The following is a 23,045-nucleotide window of genomic DNA, read 5'->3' on the forward strand; positions in this document are numbered from 1 at the left end:
ACACCTCCTCTCAAGAGACTACATTGATTCAGTGCATCAAAACGAAGCCTTTTGTTTCTATTACTTTCCATATGGTTTAGTGGCTCCTCCTGGAAAACATATGGGAGAAAATATCCATGTGTCACATCTGTGAGAAATTTCTTTAAACAAATCCAGAGATGCTGGGAGGAAGACTCCACCACGATCCTTTAGCTTGAACAAATATTTTCCTTACTTTTGCTCATTAATTTCCATAGGATGCCGCATGGTGGAGTTATTTAGAGTGACTGAAGAGAGGTCCCGATTGGCAAGTATTAGTAACTCACATACCACTACCACTAACAGCTACTTTTAGATGGAATCCCATTTCTACCCATGAATTTTACATTAAACTCCCTCAAAAAGAGGTGGCATACTTTAAGGAAGAAAATGATAAATCCAGCCCTTATTCAATTAACCAACATAAAATACAGACCTTCAAATGCTCGGTGCTATGGCAAGATAATTCAAAAAACACCAAAGATTGTTTCTATATTAAGACATAAGAATGATTGTTGTTTTTTTTTAAGCTAGAAAAAGGTTAGGCTACCATCAAGACGATGCAAAGTAAGGAAGATAATTTATGTCAACATGCTGTTTGTGAAGTGGGGCTTCTTCAGCAAGTATGTGCTGGCCCATCCATCTAAAAGGCTGTCAGGGATACTGCTGCTGCTTGATTGAGAGAGGTCCTCCCTATTCAATACTGGGTTTGGTTCCTCTGCTAGGACAGATTTAACAAAGTACCACAAACAGGTGACAACAACTACAGAAATTTAGCAGCTCACAAGCCTGTGAAGAAGCTGTGAAGTTCAAGAGCAAGCAGTTAGCAGGGTGGCTTCCTTCTGAGGTATGTGAAGGAGAATCCTTTCCATGCCTCTGTCCTAGATCCTGGGAGTTTACTAGCCATCTCTGGTATTCTCTTGCTTGAAGACACATCACCCTCATCTCTGCCTTCACGCTCACATGATGCTTTCCCTGAGTACCTATCTGTCTCGGTATCCAAATCTCTCCTTTTCATAAGGACATTGGTTACACTGAATTAGGGCCTACCCTCATGACCTAACTTTAACTTGATGACCTCTAGAAAGAGCCTGTTTCCAAATAATTTTGATTTTTAGACACTGGGATTAGAATAGAACTTCAACATTATGAATTGAGGGATATACAATTCAATTCTTAATAAACAACTTCTAAGAAAGTAAGAAAATACTCCTCTTTGTACCATATTGTGCCAACATCCTACAACTACTGCAAGTCATACACACTTATTTAAAGCCTTACAATAGTCTTAATGCTAGAGTCCTGAAATGGAATTAAAAACAAAAACAGAAGACAAATTCAAAGCAGTATCACATCAATTTAAGGGACAAGATATCTTGACCTAAACAACCTTTCACTTTGGAATTGAAGAAAGACACAAGAGTTTCTACTAATGTTAACTTTTCAATGTTGGTAACAACAAAATCCTTTTGAAGGAAAGATATGAAAACATCAGCCTATGATATATTTACTCAGAACAGACCAAGGGTCTTCAACAAATTCTCAGGTCTGAACCTCCCCTAAAACTAGTTCTGAGAAAAGGAATCGAAGAAAGGCACTGGAGAATAAGGGACAGATAAGATGTGAATATGTGGGATTAGGAAATTATGTGAAGTTACTATAGAAGGCTGTAAGATACTGAGAAGAGACAATAGGCCTAGTTGATATACCAAAAGAAAAGCAATTAGATATAAGAATTAAAAGTAGATTTCTGAATTGTATTCAGTTTACAGAGAACCTCAGACATAAAGTTCAAGAACTATGGATCTAAATCTCATACCTCTGAATTAACAGTTAATTTGATTCCCAGCTTGTTCCTGGGTCAAAGAATCACAACACTTCTTCCTTTAGGACATAAATGTCAGAGCTTAACCCCTTTTCATCAGCATTTCAGGAAGAACAAATTAACAGCAATGCGTTGTCATACAATGAAATAAGTGATAAATACCCCATTGCTTTCTGACTCATGCTAGTCTCTCTAGAGAGAGAGAAATGAGTGTCACCTTAAAAATAACAGGGAGAAGAGATGTACCCCCCCAAAAACACAGCATTCGTGGGACACCTGTGTGCAATGTGCCTGTGCTCTTCTGTACTGCCTCTTTAAACTGTTAGCCATGTGAGGATCTTCTGGAGGTCACAAGGCAGTAAATATAAGAACAGAAGCTAGTTTGCAGCTTTAGTTCATCCATTTGTTTATGATGCCATGTGCAAGTGAGTATAATGAGAAAGCATTTCTTAGATTTCACATCTAGCAAGTTGAACACTCAGTGGTATCCTTGAAACCCAAGAAATGACAGCCCTGGGCTTAACGCTGGAAACGTTTCTAACATATCCTCAGTTTGCGGCAGGAAGGTGCCCTGCAGTGAGTGCCCATGCACCTCGGTTCAAATCCCTCCTGAGCCCTGGGGAAGTCTCACACCTCTGAACTACAGATTCCTCACCAGGAATGTTAATTAACTGGAGCACAGTCCTCCTAGACTGTAGTGAGGATAACATGAGAATGTATGAAGAGCATTCAGCTTCTACAGAGTGTTCTCTTACTGCTAGATCCCTCACCACTCTTCCACCTTTAGCTTAAAAAGTGAATTTTACCATGGTTGCTGCTGTTGCTTTTTTCCTGGTCATCTCTTATGAGAGGTTGGAAATTACCTCTTCTACTATATACTTCTCCTCCATAAGGGTAAGATTTAAGGTCCTTCATAAAGAAGCCTTGTTTTTTTTGGGGGGGGGGGTCTGTTTTGTTTTACTGTCATTCCTAGTCACAGTGTTTTTAGTAAGGAAACATTTTCATACCCTGAAAAATCTGTATTGTGATAGGCGTGGTGTTTACTGCATCCATTATTAGTGAGAATGAAGGACAAATGAAGAGCTTATTCCAAAAGTGGATTTCATAGTCTCTCACCAGGAGGGTCAGAAGGACTGTGTAGGTCTGAGGCAGGGGCCAGGAAGCTGTAGTTCTAATGAGCACCCCAAGGATGCTGAGTGCAGGTATTTCTCACCACACAGTCAGACATGCTGACGTAATAAACTGAAAAATATTGACCGGCTGGAATATCACTTCCTAAAAGCTATAGCCTCTGTTTAAAAAAAAAAAAAAAAAAAAAAAAAACCACCACACAAACATAAAATATCAGCACTAAGTCTAAAAGATACAAGTATTCAGAATAATCCTAAAAACCCACCATGTCATATATTTTAAGTCAAAAAATACTTTCACGTGCATGTGTACCTTAATAGAGTAAAACCCTAATAGCCGCTACATAAACATTTATAAATAGAACAATTTCCCTTTTACTTCCACATTTCCTAAGTGCTAAACTTGCATTTTGTCCCTCCACCTCTCTAGCCATTCAGGTACAGCTGAGGTATCAGGAGAATACCTCATTGGAAAAGCAGTGGGAATCAACTCCTTGCTAAAGCACACTGGGGAAAAAACCAAGGTGTAAGGAATCTTCCAGAGGAGAGAACTCTGGGCATAGTTCCGAGGAATGTTGCCAATGAACCCATGGAAATGTTTTTCCTTCTCTCCTTAGTCCCTTCCTGGATGGGTAAGAAAAATGCAGAAAGACACTAAGTCAAAACAGGAGACAGATAAGGAAAAATGCTGCCGAACTATAACCTAATCTTTGAGATCAAAGATAATGACCTATATAAAAAACAGAGAAGTTTTTCATATATGTTCTATGTTATTTTATTTTATTTTTTTTTTTTAAAGATTTTATTTATTTATCAGAGAGAGAGAGGGGGAGAGAGAGCGAGCACAGGCAGACGGAATGGCAGGCAGAGGCAGAGGAGAAGCAGGCTCCCTGCCGAGCAAGGAGCCAGATGTGGGACTCGATCCCAGGACGCTGAGATCATGACCTGAGCCGAAGGCAGCTGCTTAACCAACTGAGCCACCCAGGCGTCCCTTTTCTATGTTATTTTAAGTAAAAGTCAAGAGACACAGAAGATGCTCAAGCTCAGAAAACAAAGTTTCTTAAACTCCCAGGTCCTAGAAACAGGATGCATGCATGGCATACCTAACAGGGCCATATGGGAAAGAGCCAGCAGCCACAGGGCTACTTGTTAAGAGTAATGATGGCACAGCCTAGCTGGTGGTTCCTGTTGGAGTTTCCAAGGGAAAGGCAAAGCACAGCAGGGTCAACAATTGATCCTCTAGTTTGAATAATTTCAGGGGGCTCTAAACTATAGGAGTGGCCCTCCTTGCCTGGTACCTGAACCTCAGATAATTAAAGCAAAGGAATATTGCCTCTTGGGGATTAAGGGTTTCAGTGGAGGAAGCCCGGCTCGGGAGTTGGTTAATTTGCCTATCAATGGCACGCTCCCGGCTGTGCCCTTTGCTATCTCTAAGAATTAGCTGGCTCTGGAAGGGACAATCTCTCCCCAGCCAGAAGGGGTTTTAAGGTGTCCTAACACCACATATACAGAAAATTTAAAATATAAGCAATACAACAGAACTAGCTACTCACCTCCTGCTTCCTAAGAGGAAATTTAGCAGCCTCTTTCTGAACCCAGACTAAAAACCCCCTCCCTGTCATCCCCAGGGAACCAGAGACAGAACTTAGGAGAAATCCACTTCCCAAACCCACTCAGTATGTTCTATGTGACACATTTGCCTTCAGCTTATAATTGGGACATACAAAGCTTTTAGGTTATAATCAAGGGGAAAGATGGTAGGAAGTACTCGTGAGGTGGAAATGAGACAGAGGCACCATGTTGAGTTTTAATTGCCTAAAAAGCAACTCTCTAAAACTTCTGGGAAAACTTCTGAGGAAGAAAACAGGAAATAATTCAGTTTCAGAAATCATTTCTGAGCTGGTTTTCAAATAAGGGACAGCTGCAACATGAGGCACACCTTCTTCCAAATAACCAAAGAGATGATAGTCTCTAGAAACAGTTGACAAGCAGCAAACAACTAACTCTGCTTTTAAACATATGTGTCTTCTCCACCTCTTTCATGGATGCCAACAATGTGAATTCCCTTAGATTCCATACTGAGAACAGAGACGCATACAGGTGCTTAGAGTATCCTGAGTTAGGATTTGTTTAAAATCAAGAATAACCAATTTCAGTGTGAAGAAGACCCTGTGCAATTCCCCTATGCTACCATAGTTCAGCCTATGTCCTCATGCACCCTTTCCCTATTACCCTCCCACATCCCCAAACACAGTGAAGACCTGGAGTACTCTTTTCTTTATAAATTAGTTTACTTCTCATCATTCAGAGTCTAACCTTATAAAATAATCAAATCTGGTGAACGTCGGGACAAGCTAATTCACAAATAACAGCTAACACTTGCTGAGCATTTATTATTTGCCTCCCTGCCAAGCATTTTACGTGGATTATCTCCTTAAATCCTTACAATTCTAGGAACTAGGTACTATTACTAGCTTCATTTTCCAGATAAGGAAATCAAGGCCCTGAGAGATTAAGTAGTAATAGCAAAAAGTCACATGGCTATGAAGCAGCAAAGTCCAAATTTAGGGCCCAGCTACCTAACTCGAGAGTCCAAGGTATAATGATTAAATGCTGAAGAGATGAGGTAGTTTCCATGAACTTCTGATTAAAGCAAAAGTGCATGCTCCCTTCACAGGAGCTCGAGCAGCCTCCAGCAGCCACACTACAGGGAGACAAGAGGGAATCCGGAAAAAGTGGCCCTAAGTAAATGTCCCAGAAAGGACAGAAGTACTGACTTCACAAAACGGGGTGGGGGGGGTGGGGGGGGTATGTTTAAATAAAGGGGAGAAATGGCATTATAGGAGAATCAGGTTGAGATTTAAGGATCTTTAAGGCTGGCACTGTTGATCTTGAACAGATAGCACAAAAAAGCTTAACACGTGGCTTTCACTCAAGGAATTAACCTGTTGCCAAGTAAAGTGTTTCAAAGAATTGGAACGTTGTCAAACTAGCTTAACACCATGAAATGGCACAACTTAATGAGACTCCATAAATATTGAGGACTACAACACAGAGCTCCCTCTACAAAAAGTGATTTTACAAGTGGTTCGCTGTCTTTCCTGGGCATATACACACAGTAGTAGGTGAAATGCTACAACTAAAAGCTATCTTTTTTTAACTGAGTACAACTTGTTCCATCATTCATTTTACCTGATTCCTTTCGGACCATTTTTTAAATTTAAAAAAAATAAGTATTTTTAATGTAAAAAAATCTCAAATAGCTCATATAATCATGCTGAACAGTTTTCTTTAAACATCTACTCCACCTCCTAAGATAACAAACATTACTTCTCAGGAAAGCCCTAATGTTAAAGCAAACCAAACCAGAGGCTCAGTACTGAACCTACAAGACAGGAGAAGCTATGCTGATCCTTACAGACCAGCAACTGGCCTGAGGTCTACTCTAAAGTGAGTATTTGGAAAAGGAGGGGTGATGGGCGATCAGAGGACAGAAAAGCTCTGACTGAATGGAAAAGGTAAAAATTCCAAATAATCCTAATAAAAATCCCAGTAATATCTGCTCCTGAGCAAAGTGTGACTGCTACTCACCTGTCTACTGCTTCTACGTCAAAGCAAAACCTCTTCTCGATAGAGTCTGTTTTCCGCCGGGTGCAGGATTTCAGGGTGACAGATTCATCTTCTCCCTGTTGGGAGCATAGAGACTATCAAAATGAGGCCTGACCACAGGCTATGCTATGTGCCTCTCCAGCATACCACAAACACACCACATCAACCAGAGTGATCACCCATCTTCTCAAGCCTGAGTGTTCATAACACACAGGAAGGTGGAATGTTGACCAAAAACCTTCCCTCACCCACGAGCCTCACACAGCTAAAACCTGTAAACCAAGTTTTACTTTGAGCCAAATATCTCTTGTTTTAATTTGGTTCTAGAATATCATAACGATAAGCATCAACCCATGCTACATCAACTCTTGTTGGCAATGTTTGCAACAGGTTTAATTTGTGGGTATTTAAAATTTTATTTATTTATTTGAGAGAGAACAGGAGTGCAAAAGCAGAGGGATGGGCAGGGGGGAGCCAAAGGGGAAGGGAAAGGGACAAGCAGTTTCCTCACTGAGCACAGTGCCTGATGGGGGACTCAATCTCATGACCCTAAGACCATGACCTGAGCCAAAACCAAGAGTTGGACACAACTGACTGAGCAACCCAGGCACTCCTAATTTGCAGGGCTGATAAGGGTTAAACCAGATGACCTGCAGATCTCCTGACTCTGAGTTTCTATGTTTCACTGCCTTCACTTTTTCAGGAAGGCCTTTCTGGACCAGGTCAAATATCCCAAGACATGTTCACATAGCACCATGAACTTCATCTTTCACACAGCACTAACTGTAGCTAGAACTGTCCATTGATGAGGGCGATGATTCCAATCATGTCTCCCTCCTCCTTAGACTGAAGCTCACTGACGGCCGGGACTGTGTCTGTTCTTGCTGATTCCTGTGTTCCCAGAGCCCATATAGGCCCTGGAACAGAACGGATGTTCGATAAACAAGTTCTTAACACCTTCACAGGTGTATATAATGTATAATAAATTGTACATGTCAATTTTTGAGTTTTTAACTTCTGTATCTCTCCAGAAAATCAAGACCACAATCAAGCTAATGAACATTTCCATCACCCCCAGAAGTTTCCTTATCTGTTGAATTCCATCTCTCCACCCTGTCTACCCTCAGGCAAATAGTGAATCTGCTTTCTTGTCATACAGATTAGTTAGCATATTCTATCATTTCATATAAATGGAATCACACAGTATGTGCCCTTTTATTTCTGACTTTTTTGACTTGGCACAATTCTTTTGCAATTCACATATGTTGTGCAAATCAAGAGTTTGTTTCTTTCATACAAAGGAATCCAAAACTTTCATCACATAGTGCTCTTTTATTGCCTAAAAACATAAGGGTTTCTGTCCCTGATTTCTTCTCTTTTTCCCCATATAAGAATGTAAGGTTCCTGTTTCTCTTGCCTTTGCCAATCTTTTTCTCTAAACAAAGGGGAAAACTAGTAAACTTGCCTAATTTGTTGAAATAGGAAACGTGACTTCCTATGGTAAAACTTAACCACCCCCTAGTCAAAATACCACACAAAACACAGAAGACCTAGCAAGAGATGGTTTATATTCACCAGCTTTACATCTACTGTGTTTTTTAGGAGGTGGAGAATAGCAGGTGGAAAGGTCCTGTGATCAGGGTCCATGGAGCCTGGGAGGAATCGAAAGCCAGCTAGTATGGTTCAATCCCAGAGTGAAAGGCAAACTGGTATGAAAAAGTCTGAGGGAATCAAGAGCCAAATCATACACATTATGATCCATCAACCTGAGAGCATGGGGAAAATAATGAAGGGTTTTAAGCAAGGGAAGGGACAAGGTCAGCTTTGGACTGCTCCAGACCTCACACAGAGACAGCTGCCTCATTTCAGAGGCTAGGATACAGGAGAATTCTCTTTCGCCACAGGCAGTCTGATCTCCAAGATGGTAGAACAAATCTGCTCACATACCCTTGCCTGAAGTTAAGAGAAAAGCAGGTACTTTTACAGGAAAATAATCCAAATGAAATGGACAGCAAGGTGAAGGAAAGCAAAGTGAAAACGCATGTTAGGGGGGAAAAAAATCCACCCTATTACCTATGTTAAGTCTACCTCCACTTACTAGGAGAGCTTTGTACAAACACATATATCATATGTAAAGATGTCAAATGATTCTCCTGTACAAACCAAGATGACATCACCTCCAGACAGTCAGTCTTCCTATTCCCTCCACCCTAAAGCTGAGGAAATAGACAGCCATTATTTTATTTATTTTTCTGTTATTATTGATACTATTATTAGGAGCAGCCACCTTCGATTCAGGAGATGCATACTCCAGAATCAGGGTCTGAGTATTGGCTCTGTAACTCACCAGTTGTACGGCTTTATAAATCACTTTTTCTCTCTAGAGACCTCGATTTCCTCCTCTATGAAGGAGAAAACTGGATTAGCAGGATAATATAGGACAATACGTGGACTTGGAAAAATAGAAAATAAATTTAAGGAATTATTAGGAAAATTAATTATTGTACTATTAAACTCCTAATTTAGAACTCATTCTGTGTCAAGCTCTCTTCTAAGAGTATATATACTAATTCATACAAACTTCTTAACAACCCAGTGAGGTGTTTACTATTAATTCACAGAAAATGTGGGAGTTCCACACATCCACCATAATTGGTCTCTGTTATTCACTTCTCAGTGGGATAAGACCAAACAGAAAAAAGTTCTTCTTTGAAGATTTAGGAAACCACAAGGTCAAAAGTCCCAAAATAAAGAGTGTGAGAGAATAATTTAGGGATGCTCATTTCTAGAAAGACAGATTGGAAAAGGACTATACTCAACCCAGGGGAGCAAGTCTAACTCTTATTTCCATTGTATGAAAACTAGGAAATACCCAGTGATTAATGTTTAATATCTCTTCCGACTCCTTAATTTCTTTGTTTCTATATTTGAACAATGTTGTTTTCCTGACATTACTCTACTCTTAAAATATTAAAAGAGCTTTGGTATATTCTTCTGTAATACATGGAAGGGAAAAAGATGCTGATAAATTCTGGTACTGTGGCCTAAGTAAAAAAAAAGCAAGGAAGAAAAATTGGAAGTGGTACAGACTAAGGGGGGAGTCTGATAGGAGTAGCCAACGGTAATGACAGATGCATCTAACATTACTGAGCTGGGCAGTCTAATTTCAAAGCTGGTGCTCTTAGCCTCTGCAATGCCTGCCCCTCAGTAATGCCCTCACAAACCCAACATACCACACCACAGTGTGCCACAGAGAGAACCAGAGATGGAATGCTTATTGGGGACTAATTCATCAACATATTAGACACAGCTTAAAAATTATTTAAACATAGAATCAAGGAAATTATGTAGAATGGAATCCAGAAATACAGACAGATGAAAAATATAAATGCTTCTGTTAAAAATAGTTAGCTATCTCCCAAAGGAGTTATGCCCAGGAGACATGGAGAGGAGGCAAGATTCAAAATTATAAATGATAAGAATCTCCCAAAGTTACTAAAAGACACCAATCTCCAAATACAGTAAGGCCCCACATTCCCAGGAACAAAAGCATGAAAAAAAAAAAATGGGACCATCATTATGAAATGTAGGAACCAAAAGGAAAAAAATGAAGACATTAAGAGCAGCCAGAGAGAAAAGACACATTACCACAAGAGGAAATGCACTCAGGCTACAGCTAGGGAGCCCAGAGGAAAAGAGAAAGGCACAGTGACAGCAGGGCCTATATGGTCAGAGCCGGCTGCAAGAGTATTTCTATCCTAACATTCTTCATACCATGTGACTGTAATATTCTTCCCCTTAAGGGGCTGGTCTGCATGCTCTCCCCATGAAACTGGATGGGCTTGGGTGAGCTTCAAACAACAGAGCAAAAGGAAGGCTGTTTGATTTATAAGGCTATAGGCAGTCTCCACTTTCTTTGCTGGAATATTCATTCTTGACATCTTTAGCTGCCCTGAGGCCACCATGCTATGAGAAAACCCAACCAATCTTCCACTGAGAAACGAGATGGACAGACCCTGAGACAATACAGAGCAGGGAGGAAAGAGGGAAGGGGAGGAACAAAATCAGGAGAAAAGAAGAGAGCCATGACTGACCAGTCTCTAGTGACTTCAAACCCTCACTGCTCCAGCTCCTACCACCATCTGATTGGAAGCCCCTGAGAAACCCTGAGCCCAAAGAACCCATCCAAATGCTTGCCCAATTCCTGACCCACAGAAACTGTGAGAAATACTAAAATGACTGGTGTTGTTTCAAAAATTGCTAAGTTTGGGCACCTGGGTTGCTCGGTCAGTTAAGCCTCTAACTTTAGCTCAGGTCATGATCTCCAAGTCCTAGGATGGAGCCCTGAGTCAGGCTCCTTGCTCAGTGGAGAGTCTGCTTGTCCCTCTCCCTCTGCCTTTCTCACTGCATCTCCCCTTGCCTCTTCCCCTCTCCCCCAGCTCATGCTTTCTCTCTCAAATACATAAATAAATAAAATCTTTAGGAAAAAAGAGTTGTTTAAGTTTTTCGGTGATCTGTTATACAGCAACAGATAATCGGGACACCTACACGATAGCTGGCAGCCCTCTTTGCATCAAGTAAGAGTGACATCCACCAATTTCATAGGACAAAGCCACCCAGGGATCTCTAGCATCTAAACACACTTGACATACTTAGTAATGTATATTTATGAAATACCAGAATCCTTCTTAGTTGTAGTTCTTAAAAGAACTTTAAGCTAAGAATATTCGCTTTGCTATAATTACTGTCTAATTACTGCTATAATTACTGTCTACTATTCCTCCTGGAATTATTGTATAAAAGTGGGAAAATTACAGCAAAGCAATCTTGAGAAAGAAGAACAAAGTTGGAGGTACCACAATCCCAGATTTCCAGATATACTACAAAGCTACAGTGATGGGGCACCTGGGAGCCTCAGTGGGTTAAAGCCTCTGCCTTCAGCTCAGGTCATGATCCTGGGGTGCTGGGATCCATCCCCGCATTGGGCTCTCTGCTCGGTAGGGAGCCTGCTTCCTCCTCTCTCTCTCTCTCTCTCTCTCTCTGCTTGTGATCTCTGTCTGTCTAATTAATTAATTAATTAATAAAGCTGCAGTGATCAAAACTGTATGGTTCTGGCACAAAAAGAGATATATACCTCCATGGTACAGGATAGAGAATCCACAGATAAACCCGTATCTATATGATCTATCAATCTATAACAAAGGAGGCAGGAATATACAATGAAGAAAACACAGTCTCTTTAACAAATAGTGCTGGGAAAACAGTCACATGTGAAAGAATGAAACAGGGATATAAAAAGGAATATTACTCAGCCATGAAAAACAATGACGTATTCCCACTTGCAACAACATAGATGGACCTAGAGGGTATAATGCTTAGTGAAATAGGTCAGACAGAGTTAGACAAATACCACATGATTTCATTTACATGTGCAGTTTAAGAAACAAATGAACCCAAAAAAAAAAAAAAAAAAAAAAAAGATGGACAAAAAAACTGACTCTTAAAAACAGAGAACAAACTGGTGGTTACCAGAGGGAAGGTGAGTGGGGGCTGAGTGGAATAGATGAAGGAGTTTAAGAGCACACGTACTGTGATGAGTGATGAGCACTGAGTAATGTATATAATTGTTGAATCATTATATTGTATACCTAAAACCAAATGTAATACTGCATGCTAATGATACTTCAGTTAAAAAAAAAAAAAAACAAAACTTAAAAACAAGAAAAGAAAATGACAATGACACAATGAAGGTGCTGCTATACATAAGCATTATAAACTTCCTATTTAGCCAAGCAAATCAAGGATGAAATTTTAAACATGAACTCACCCCCTTTCCTCCTGACTTTTGGTCAAATGGTACCATGGTGATTTGTTTGGAATCCCGTTGATATGTACAGTAGTGCTTCACCCAAGAAGTTCCAAAGTGACCTGCAAGGTAGTATTTCCCATGAAACATCTCTATGTGTCGAAAGCATACTGGAAACACACACAACCCATAACCCACAATGCTCACCTACCCTTAAACCATTTCTCGGGGCAATATAGTCTCCACCAGCTAGACTGGAATAGGCAGAAATCTGATCCCACAGGCTGGAAATGGAAGTGACCCCAAGCTTTCCCCAGGGACCAAGGAAAACTGTTTCCCACTAAATGCAAGATCCAATGGGTCTTAAAATACAAGGGAAGTAGAGGTTCCCTGGGGAAATTAATTCACTTTCCCATCATCAATCTCCACTTGAAGTTTCCTTTCTTCCCTGACAGGAGTAAGATGACTGAAGAAAGAACACAGAAAAGCTCCTCGAAGTGCCTGTCACTGTTCCCATCTGGCATGATGACTTCATGCTTCCCACACAGCTGTTCTGCAACTCTCTGCAAAGACATACAAGGGTTCTGACCTACTGCCAAACCCCTAATCTGTACTTTAGCAAAAGTCAAGATGATCTGAAAAGCAGACAGGCAAACTCTGACACAGAGATGTAAATGGAAGTAACTATAAATACCCAAATGTAATCTAAGGAGTCTGTCCCTCAGTATTATCCCTCAGGGAAGAGGAAGAATGCCCTTCAGTCAAATCCTAACAGTCTCTGATTTTACCTGGTGGTTGGCAAATTACCTTGTTTTTTTTTAAAGATTTTATTTATTTGACAGAGAGAGATCACAAGTAGGCAGAGAGGCAAGCAGAGAGAGAGAGAGAGGAGGAGGAGGAGGAAGCAGGCTCCCTGCCTAGCAGAGAGCCCGATGTGGGACTTGATCCCAGGACCCTGAGATCATGACCTGAGCTGAAGGCAGAGGCTTAACCCACTGAGCCACCCAGGCAGCCCCAAATTACCTTATTTTGAATAATAAAATATCATTAGGGAAAGAAGGGATAATCAGCATTATAACCTTCCAAGGCCCTCAATCATTGCCTTAGATGCTCACAGAGATCACAACACAGAAATGTTTTCTGGGTGTTTTATTTGTTTGTTTTTTTTTTAAGTAGTAATAGGAGATTTAATAAAGATTTTGTAGCTCTTTTTCAGGGTTTCAGTGCTCATAGCAAGTGTTGAATAGCGCTTAGGAAACTAAAAAAGTAAAAAGCAACATAGTAAGTATTTACATTGAAGCATCAAAGACAAAAATACCAACCATTCTAATTTATTTTTGTGGCTCAGAGAAAAAAATCCAAGTACAGCACAACACAAAGATTCCTCAAGTTCTGTATCTTAAACCATTTGATTATCCAAAGAAATAAGGATAATACTGGATTTGGATTTAGCCTACTGAATAACAGAAATACCTTAATTCCATCCTGACAACAAAAAGATGGATGGATGGATGGATGGATGGATGGGAAAGAAGAGAACGAGGAGAGGGAGGGCAGTCGCCTCGTTGCAGTACACTAAATGGCAACAAATAAACATGGAGGAGTTACACAGCTGAGAAACTGCCATTTTGCAACCATCACAGTAACTATCCTTTTAGGCAACAACTGCCAGTGGATGCTAACTCTAGGCGGGGACAAAGCTTGTTGAGAAAGATATAGTCTTAAAGGGTCTCCCCATAGACTGTTAATGAGCTACAAGGGAAGAATCTTGACCGTACAGTGAATAAACTAAATGATACTTTGACTGAGTGACCAAAATTAATATCACCAGTGAGGGGCAGACGGCCTTTCTGTGCCACTAGATGTGGTACCCAGAGAAGAACACAAATATTACTTTTGTAAGACTTGACAAGGGATCCCTAAACTGAATCTAATCATTGGGAAACATGAGACAAACCCACACTAAAGAAAATTCTAGAAATGAACTGGCTTATTCTCTTTAAAAATGTCGACGTCATGAAGGACAAAGAAAAGCTGAAGAATTATTACAGAGTAGATCATGACAAGTAAATGCAGTACGAAATCCTATCTAGACAGAAGGAAAAGAAAATGCTTTATGAGGGCATTACTGGGACAACTGACAAAACTGGAATATGAACTGTCATTAACATTAAGTACTTTATTAATGTTAAATTTGCTAGATACAGTAACTATACTGTGGTTACATAAAAATAATATTCTTATTTTTGGAAAATACGCACTAAAGAAAAGGAGCATGGAGTATGGAATCTGTTCCAAAAGGATTCAGACAAAATGGCAATGTGTGTATGTCTCTGTGACTGTTATGTGACTACATACATACCCGGAAAAAGAAAAAAACTCTTTAATTGTGGGAAAATTGTAAAAATTCATGCATCTAGATAAAGAGCATATGGCTGTTCATTATACTCTTCTTGCAATTTTTTATTCAAGGTTCAAATTATTCTAAGCAATAAGTTACCAAAACTTTCAAATAAAAAGAGCTACATCCCATTGATATGCTCTAGACTCACAGGTTTGAGAGTTAAAATCTTGTTCTAATGATAATCAAGACATTCATGTTTTAAAAGGCACATGAAGTATTTGAATAAAATTGGATTATTAATGTGAATGCAGATTTTATATATGTAAGTGAATAATATTAACAAATTAAGTATTGTAATTGGACTCTGAACTATATTCAAGTTAACCTTAAACTTTTTGGGCTGGATCTTCTCATTAGGCAAAAAAGTTAACATCTTATATTGAGGCTTACAGAAAACCCAATACTACAGTACCTTCCACTTCTTACAAACCTCAACAAGCTCATCCCTGTAAGAATAAAGGGCATAAAACCCCTCAAGATACCCAATGCGTCCAACCTCAAGCCCCATTACTGCCCCCATTGTCACGAGGCAACAATTTTGGGGCCAAGCAAACTTTTGAGCAATCACTAGCTAGAATAATCACTGAAATCAAGTGTTTTGTTCCATTAGTAAGCTTCTAAGAATGAAGACATTTGCCTTGCCCTGAATCAACAAAAGGACAGTAAAGAGTACGAAACCCACAAAAATCTGGGAGGAGTAACACATCCAACTAAAAAAGGAGGAATGGAAGATTAGGAGAACTGTCCATTAAAGAAAAAAAAATTGACTTTCTTCTATTACTAGCACTCTATGAGCTAAGTCTGGAAGTGCTACCCTCATAGCACGGCCCTATTAAAAAGCCTTTCCCCAGGCCTTGCACAGTAGTCTGTGAGTCATCACAGAGAAGTCTGGGTGAGCAGCACCTGGTGTTTCTTTCCTTGACATCTCATGGGCAGGACAATGGGTTTCTCTTCCTACCTCTCAGAGTGAGTTTGTGTTTCTACTCATAAAATTTAAGTGTTGAAATGACAGCAACTAAAGTGGGGAGAGGGCCTAAGTCATGACTGTTTGGTCCCTGCTGAAACAAGTCTTTAATGGAAAAAATTCACTCCATAGTAACTCCACCCAAGGATATGACTGCTAACATACGATAAGGTCAAGCATGCAAGGCCCTTCCAGAGCCTCTATACCAAGAGTGTGATAGATAAAGCCATGCTAAGGGTGCAGACATGTCAAGGGTGACACTACAGAGAAAAAACACCACCATAGAGCCTCAGTGAATTCCAGGTTCCTGAGGGAATTTCCAGTTACAAAGAAAATAGAACCCATCATGAGGAGGTAGACAAGACCTTTGGATACCTTTCCCTTAAAAAACTCAACTATCAACTATCAACTACTCTCATTCACCCAAATCTATATTTATAGAAGCTGTGCTCTAGGTTAGGCACTACTAACTATACCCTCTACCTCCTGGGTAAAAGGCATGCGTGTGCCCCAAGCTATTGTTTGCCACCAACACTCACGTTTCTCCTGAACGTACAGGTACCCTTCCATGGTGTAGGGACTGATGGTCTTGTGCTCAAGGGGGTTCTCCTTCATCTTTTTCATCAGTGATTCCACTTCTGACCTGGTGCCTTCGAAGCGATTTCTTGTCTAGGATGAAAAGCATTTTATTTAAATCAAAGAAAGGAAACCTTGTTCCCATCTCCAACAATTTATAACATCAACATATGGAAACCTAAAACCAGGTAAGGAACATTCAACCACCTAGGAATTAGGCAAATATTCACTTTCAAGACCTACCTTTTGACCTTAAAGTCCTATACCAGAATGACTCTCAAACTGTCAAGACCATCAAAGTCACCTGGAGAATGTGGAGAAAATACAAATGTCCAGGCCTCGTCCCCTGAAGATTAATTTATTACTTCTGGACCTAGAAATGTGTATTTTAAACAAGCATCCCAAGGGACCCTGATTCAGATAGTTCATAAAATGGTCCCCAAGGTCCTGCTTCACTATGTGGCTGGCTTTCAAAACAGAGGGACTTATTTCTCCAACTGCAGGAATGCCACTTGCTGATGGTTCATAGGTGGTTCCCTCCTCAAAAAGGGAGCTTCCTCACTCAAGGTAACTCCTTTCCCCCAGTGCAACCTGCACACCATGACTAGTCAAGGCTAGGGCAAAAGGGGAAGGGGCCCAAAGTCTGGTACCCTTGCTTCTATTGAGGCCACTGTGAAGGTCCATATCAGCTCCAGGACACCCCAGGGCATGGACTGAGGCCTCACAGCTCAACTTCTCCTGCAGGGGTCTGCTATCTTCTCTCACACAGGTGATTTTGCTGACATTACTCCCCTGTAAACCTGCTACATGTAACCCTCCACTTCTGAGTCTACCTTCTGAGGAAGCTGGCCTAAGGGGAAGCCATGCTTTGTGAAACCTTGTCCTCTGCAACTTCCTGTTTTCCAAAACAACACAGAGAACCATGGCAGGGCAAGCTTCAGGTTTCTAAACCCATGCAATACAACTCACAAGGCAACACTTGGGTTTCTTTTCTACACAGCATCATCTGTAGACAAAGACAACATGCAGACTAATATAGCCAGCCACACAGTGAATCAGGGGCTTGAGATCAGGAACTGCTAACCAAAGACCCTTAGTACAATTCTGAGCACCAAAAGGTCCCACTGGTTAATATTTGGGGAAGGAGACAGAGTAAAAGGCTCTGACTTGGATTTCCAGTGAGCATTATTGAAAGTTGAACAAGATCATATCCTTTGAGTGGAGGCCAGCATGTATGCCCCACCCCCAACCCCTGAACACCCTCCAAGGTCTCTTGTGGCCAAGTAGCTAGATGCACAGAAGGGAGGCCGGACCTTGCACTGCCAAAGGAAATCCTGACTCTGGTGCTACAGATTTAAAACAAAAATATCAGCAGGACTTCCGAGAACATAAATAGTACTTAGAAATAATGGAAAAGAGGATGATGCTCTAACCTGGGGCCACCAAGCACCCTACAAATACCCGCCCCCAGCTGCCCTTTGAACCCAAGTGAGACCCATCGTCCTCATCTGTGTTCCAATCCAAATAAGTGATCTCTATGCAATCAGACCCATACTTTGTGTTCTTTCCTTTCCTCAACCAGGGAAAGGAAGCTTATCCCTTTGCCCACTCACATTCTGTATGCTAATGGTCAATTCAGTCTTGAAGTCGCTGAAATCCTTGGCCAGCTCATAACCATGGTGATAGAAAGTGAAGAGTCCTTGCAAGAATGCCAGAAGCTGCAATGAAAGAAGAAGGGCAGAGTCCACATTAGCATGCTGAACAGGTATTATGCAGCTTTAACCTGAGTTCCGAACCTTGATCTGAAAAGCTAAAATACGGTAACAAAAATGGCTATCACCTACTAAGTTTCCTTGAATGCCAGGCACTGGTAACATATGTCTGCTCTCACTAAATGCTCCTAACAGCCTAGCATGTAAGTACTACTGTTGTCTCCATTTCCATATTGAGAAAGCAAGTTCAGAGAGGTTAAGTAACTTGCTCCAAAAGACAAAGTAAGCAGCAACCAGGATTTGAAACCAGGTCTCCTCGCCATCAGCATCCAAGCTCTTAATCAGAGCCTCAGTACCTTCAAAGAAAATCATTTCTTCAGAAATTGAAGACCAGTCTCCTTCAAGTCCAACACAGTCTCCATCAAATACATCTGTATTATCAGGTTACCACCCAGAAAAGTGTAGTTATATTGACAGCCAACAGAGAGAGGAGAAGAGGAAGATGGTATGTCCTGAGTTCGCAGCATATAACAGGCAAAGCTAAATCAAAGAAAATCACCCGGCTCAGACTTCAGCTCAAATGTGCTTCTGGGCTATCCCTAAACTATCCACAATAAACACTAGGGATGCTATTATTAAAATATTCCCATGTTCCCACATCTTCAGTTATGACGGTTCCCCTAAATTATCATCCCCTCGAGCTCAAAGGTACTAAATCCATTCACTTTGTAGTCTTATATTCAGTGAAAAGTGAAAACATCTACTCAGCCTGATTCTCACAACACACCTTCACACTCTGAAAACTATGAATGTTCCCTCCCTGCGCCCTGCCAGTCTTCACTTCTCTAGGCTCAACCAATATTCCTACCTTATTTCCTCCCAGAACCTACACACAAAGCTACTGTTGTTGGGTTTCCCTGGCCCCTTCCCAAGTTCTAGGCTTCCTGCCTCAGTTCCAAATCTCAACCTGGAGAAAGGATTGTAATAAAAGCTTCAACAAGGTTTTAGACAAACCAGAACTTTACCTTGTCACAAGTTCTGTTGTACTGCATTTGGGGACTCCATCCCTGTTCTAACTCAAACTTTTCAACTCACATTCTCTGAGTAGTCTACTCTGACCTTCCTGATCTGCCTCTAACACATGTTACAACAAGATGCAGGTGCCTTGCTTTATATCGGTATTTAATTTTCCAGTTCCTAAAACAAACATACTAGTAATTAAACATATTCTCACTTTATTTTTCACCTAACTCTCCTCTTCTAAGAGGTAGTCCTAACAATGATGGCAAGGGAAACTCAGCCCACCCCTGTTCATCTCCCACCTGGCTTGTGGCAGGAGTGGGAAGCACTAAGGTAGGTGCTACTCTACCTGAGTTACGAGCAAAGAATGGTTTTTGGATTGAGACACATGCCCAGCCCAGTTGATCAAAGAGCTCTATACTGTGAAGTAAGGCAAAACCCTGCTTTTAAATAATATGATAACCTACTGCTACTGTCTCCAGGGCAACTACCCCTTTAGATCCTTATGGGAGGTCAGAAAACAGGCCTTGCTGGTCAAAGATGTCTGGCTCAAAAAATATCTTGTGACACCATAAACAGATCACTTATATAAATCAATGAATGAGTGGTAAACCACATAGAATCACCAAAGACTAATAATAAATTCTTTTCTTGAAAGATGTTGGAAGCTATTGAACCTCCACTATATAAAATACTTTTTTTGAAAGGAAAGCTTAGGCTTTCCTTTCCTAGATGACTCCAGTAATAGAGAAGAAAAGACACTTATGCCAAACCTAGTGTCAGCGTTCACAGTGAAAACTATTGTTTCTTATCTTTTCCTTCCCTCCACGCCTCGCCCTCCATTTTCGAATGCTGTGCCCATCACTTTTCCAAGGCACTGAATCATCCACTCCTACAGAATAATACAGAAGATAAGCAGCTAATTCTAAAGTCATTTCTCCTGTTAACTCTGATTTATCTTCTACTTAAAGTCAACAGGGCCTCTCTTGCCCAAGGTAATTAAATATCTTCCAATAGCTCCCTAGGACACCACCTGGGCGTGCATACAAGTACTCCCAGGCAGAGAGTTCCTAGTATTTATTTTGGTTTTCACTTCCTTTGCTATCATGCTTGATTGTCCGCTTCTCTATGGGAAATGATTCCATAGATATTGTTATCTTTGGCCCACTTCCCTTCTCCCCTGGCGGCATCTCTCTTCCCCTGGTCCACCTCATGACATCCCCTTCCCACACATTGCATGAATCCATTACCCAGTGGGAAATGAAAGTCTACTCCACAGAGGGCTGGGTGAGGCCCACAGAAAGACCCCAGAGATGGGATCATCTATCTGCCTCAAAGAAATGCTTGTACTCAAACACAAAGAGGATAAGCTTATTGTAGCCTCACCTTGGTTGGCAGATAAGTCCGCACAGCCCTAAAGACTCCTCCCTGAACTGTCAGAGCCACGGAATCATAGCACAACAAAGGAAATACCAAAGAAAGACCAGCCCCACCTCCTTTTGCCTTCAAGGACCCCCTTCCTTATTCTCTTCAGAAAAATAACTAAAAAATATCTATTCTTATTTCCTAGCACGTCTGCTAGGAAATAGGAATAGGTCTGCTAGAAAATAAGAATAGATATTTTTTAGTTACACACACACACACACACACACACACGTGTGTGTGTATTTAGCTATGTTGTCTGCAAGAAAATAAGAATAGATATTTTTTAGTTATACACACACACATACACACACACACACACATACTTTTTTTTTTTTTTTAAGTGAGCAAAAATGTAAGTGTTCCATTTGGTGACAATTGTACCATTCTGGACTATCTGATAAATTTAGGTTGTTTCCATTCATAGAATAAAGCTACTCTTATAGGCCGAATAGTGTTCCCCCAACGCTGACAAAAAAATTATGTTGAAGTCCTAACCCCAGTAACAGAATGTGACTTTATTTGAAAATAGAGACTTTATGGAGATATTCAAGTTAAAAATCAGGCCCACAGGTCCTGATCTAAAATGACCAGTGGCCTCATAAAAAGGGGATATTTGGACAGAGAAGCAGAGAGATCACACCCACATGAGGACTGGGAGAACAGTAATGTACCTATTAAGCAAGGAATGCCAAATACTGCCAGCAAACCACCAGAAGCTACAAGGAAGAAACAAGAACCTCCCTACAGCTTTCGGAGGGAGCATGGCCCTGCTGACACCTTGATCTTGGACTTCTAGCCTCTAGAATTATGAGAGGCAGTCAGTTTTTGTTCTGAGAACCCAGTTGGTGGTACTTGGTTATGGTAGCCCTCCAAATATAACCACCAACAATGACTCATTTGCATGACAAAGAGAAGAGCAGATAGTAGAGTGATGAAAAGCTGCAAGGGGCGAGCCATGTAATGTCCTGTAACTCTGCTTTTCCAGGAGGACACTAATGTGACCTACTACTGCACTGGGTGGTGGTGAAGACAGAGATCACCTATGTAATAGCCTTAGCACAGAAGTGCCAACAGGAGCTGTTCAGGAGATGGATATACTTAGATGGATGTGTTATAAGATACACTGTGGTGGCAGTGTCCAGCCCGGCCTGAGGAAGGGGGGGAACCCAAGATAGTATGCAACAAATCAAAGGAAAAAATAAGATCTACGATGGGGCAGAAGTAGTGAGAAAGGACAGGAAGGCAAAGCACCAAAAAATATTCTCAAGGTACAACTCAGAGAATGCAATGTCTGATGAATGTGGGGAATGAGTTCTCTGTAGCACTCCATAGCCTTCAATTATGAAAGCTCAGAGAACAGATGGAACGTGGCTTCACCTTCAAGAAATCAGGATGTCATTATCTGCAATCCAAAATCTCCAGCACATTTAGTACCTCAACAAGAAAATAAAGGCTTCCAGAGCACACACGCAAAAATATGGTTTAGATCCCAGAAGTCTGAATTTTCTTCCCTGGAACACTAAAATTTTGTTTCTTTTTTCTGAAGGTCAGTAACATCCTGGTACTTGAAGTTACTTTCTAAGAAACAAATAAACATAGTCAGTAAGCATGGAGGTTCCTTGAATGGCTGGAAGATTCCCTTGACTGCAACCACCTCAAAATATAAATACCCACACCAAGTGCCCCAGCAATTCATTTCAATAAATTTTTTTGCTGGTTTTCTTTCCACATGTAAGCAATCAAATACTGTTTCAGAGAGACTAAGAGCCAGATCATTCCACTTCTGCCAGGTACCAGATGTCACCTTAAAGAACAAATGTGCTTCCATTTCCTCATCTGAAAACAGACATGGAACAGCAATCATTTACCCTCAGAGACAGTGTAAGGACTGGAGGACATTATGAAGGTGAAGGGATCATTAGCATATAACACAGTTACACCCCATCATCAGCTGTTATTTCAGGGTCTTCTGCATCATCTCAGCCAGGGGCTCAAACTTAAAAGTGCCACAGAATCACCTTAGAGGATTACTGAAAGAGAGATGACTGGGCCCCACTCCCTAATTTTTGGGTCTGGGTTAGAACCTGAGAGTCTGCATTCCTCAGACTTTGACAACCACAAATCTAATCAGCAGTGTTCTGGATCAATCCTCCCGCTATCCACAGCTCCCGAAGCACTGACTGGCCCATGAGGTGGTGGGTTAAGCCATGTTTACTTCTATAAAAAGTGAAGGTTGAACATGTGAATTCTACATGCAGCCTTCTCAACCAACTCATTTAACTGTGGGCAAGATCCTATCACTTTCCTTTTATTCCAACCAGAAATTTTTTTCATTAGCTTTCCAGGTGCCTCAATGCATGGCCTGGGACACAATCACAAATCGTAACAGTTTTCCACTCTTGAAACCCCTCTGCCACTTCTCCACATGATCCCTCCTGACCCAACTGGCACTGAGCTGCTTGCTCCCTTGGCTACCTCTCTACTACATTCATCATATTTCCCTAATGAGGCTTTGAACTCCTCAGAAACAGCAATGGGATCTTCAGCAATTTTTCT

At 40.9% G+C, this 23,045-nt stretch overlaps 1 protein-coding gene across 4 annotated transcripts in view; it reads right to left on the reverse strand.

Annotated features, from left to right (window-relative positions):
• Window positions 1-23,045, reverse strand: part of ARHGAP26 (Rho GTPase activating protein 26) — a 436,434-nt gene that overhangs the window by 288,554 nt on the left and 124,835 nt on the right. For all 4 annotated transcript variants that reach the window (XM_032336318.1, XM_032336320.1, XM_032336319.1 and 1 more), the window contains exons 7-10: window positions 17,946-18,050; window positions 16,296-16,425; window positions 12,410-12,510; window positions 6,565-6,659 (exon numbers count right to left, since the gene is read on the reverse strand). In XM_032336318.1, the coding sequence (XP_032192209.1) occupies window positions 6,565-6,659; window positions 12,410-12,510; window positions 16,296-16,425; window positions 17,946-18,050 (431 nt within the window). The remainder of the gene's footprint in view (window positions 1-6,564; window positions 6,660-12,409; window positions 12,511-16,295; window positions 16,426-17,945; window positions 18,051-23,045) is intronic.

This window comes from Mustela erminea, chromosome 3 (assembly GCF_009829155.1).
Source record: "Mustela erminea isolate mMusErm1 chromosome 3, mMusErm1.Pri, whole genome shotgun sequence".
Lineage (NCBI taxonomy): Eukaryota > Metazoa > Chordata > Mammalia > Carnivora > Mustelidae > Mustela > Mustela erminea.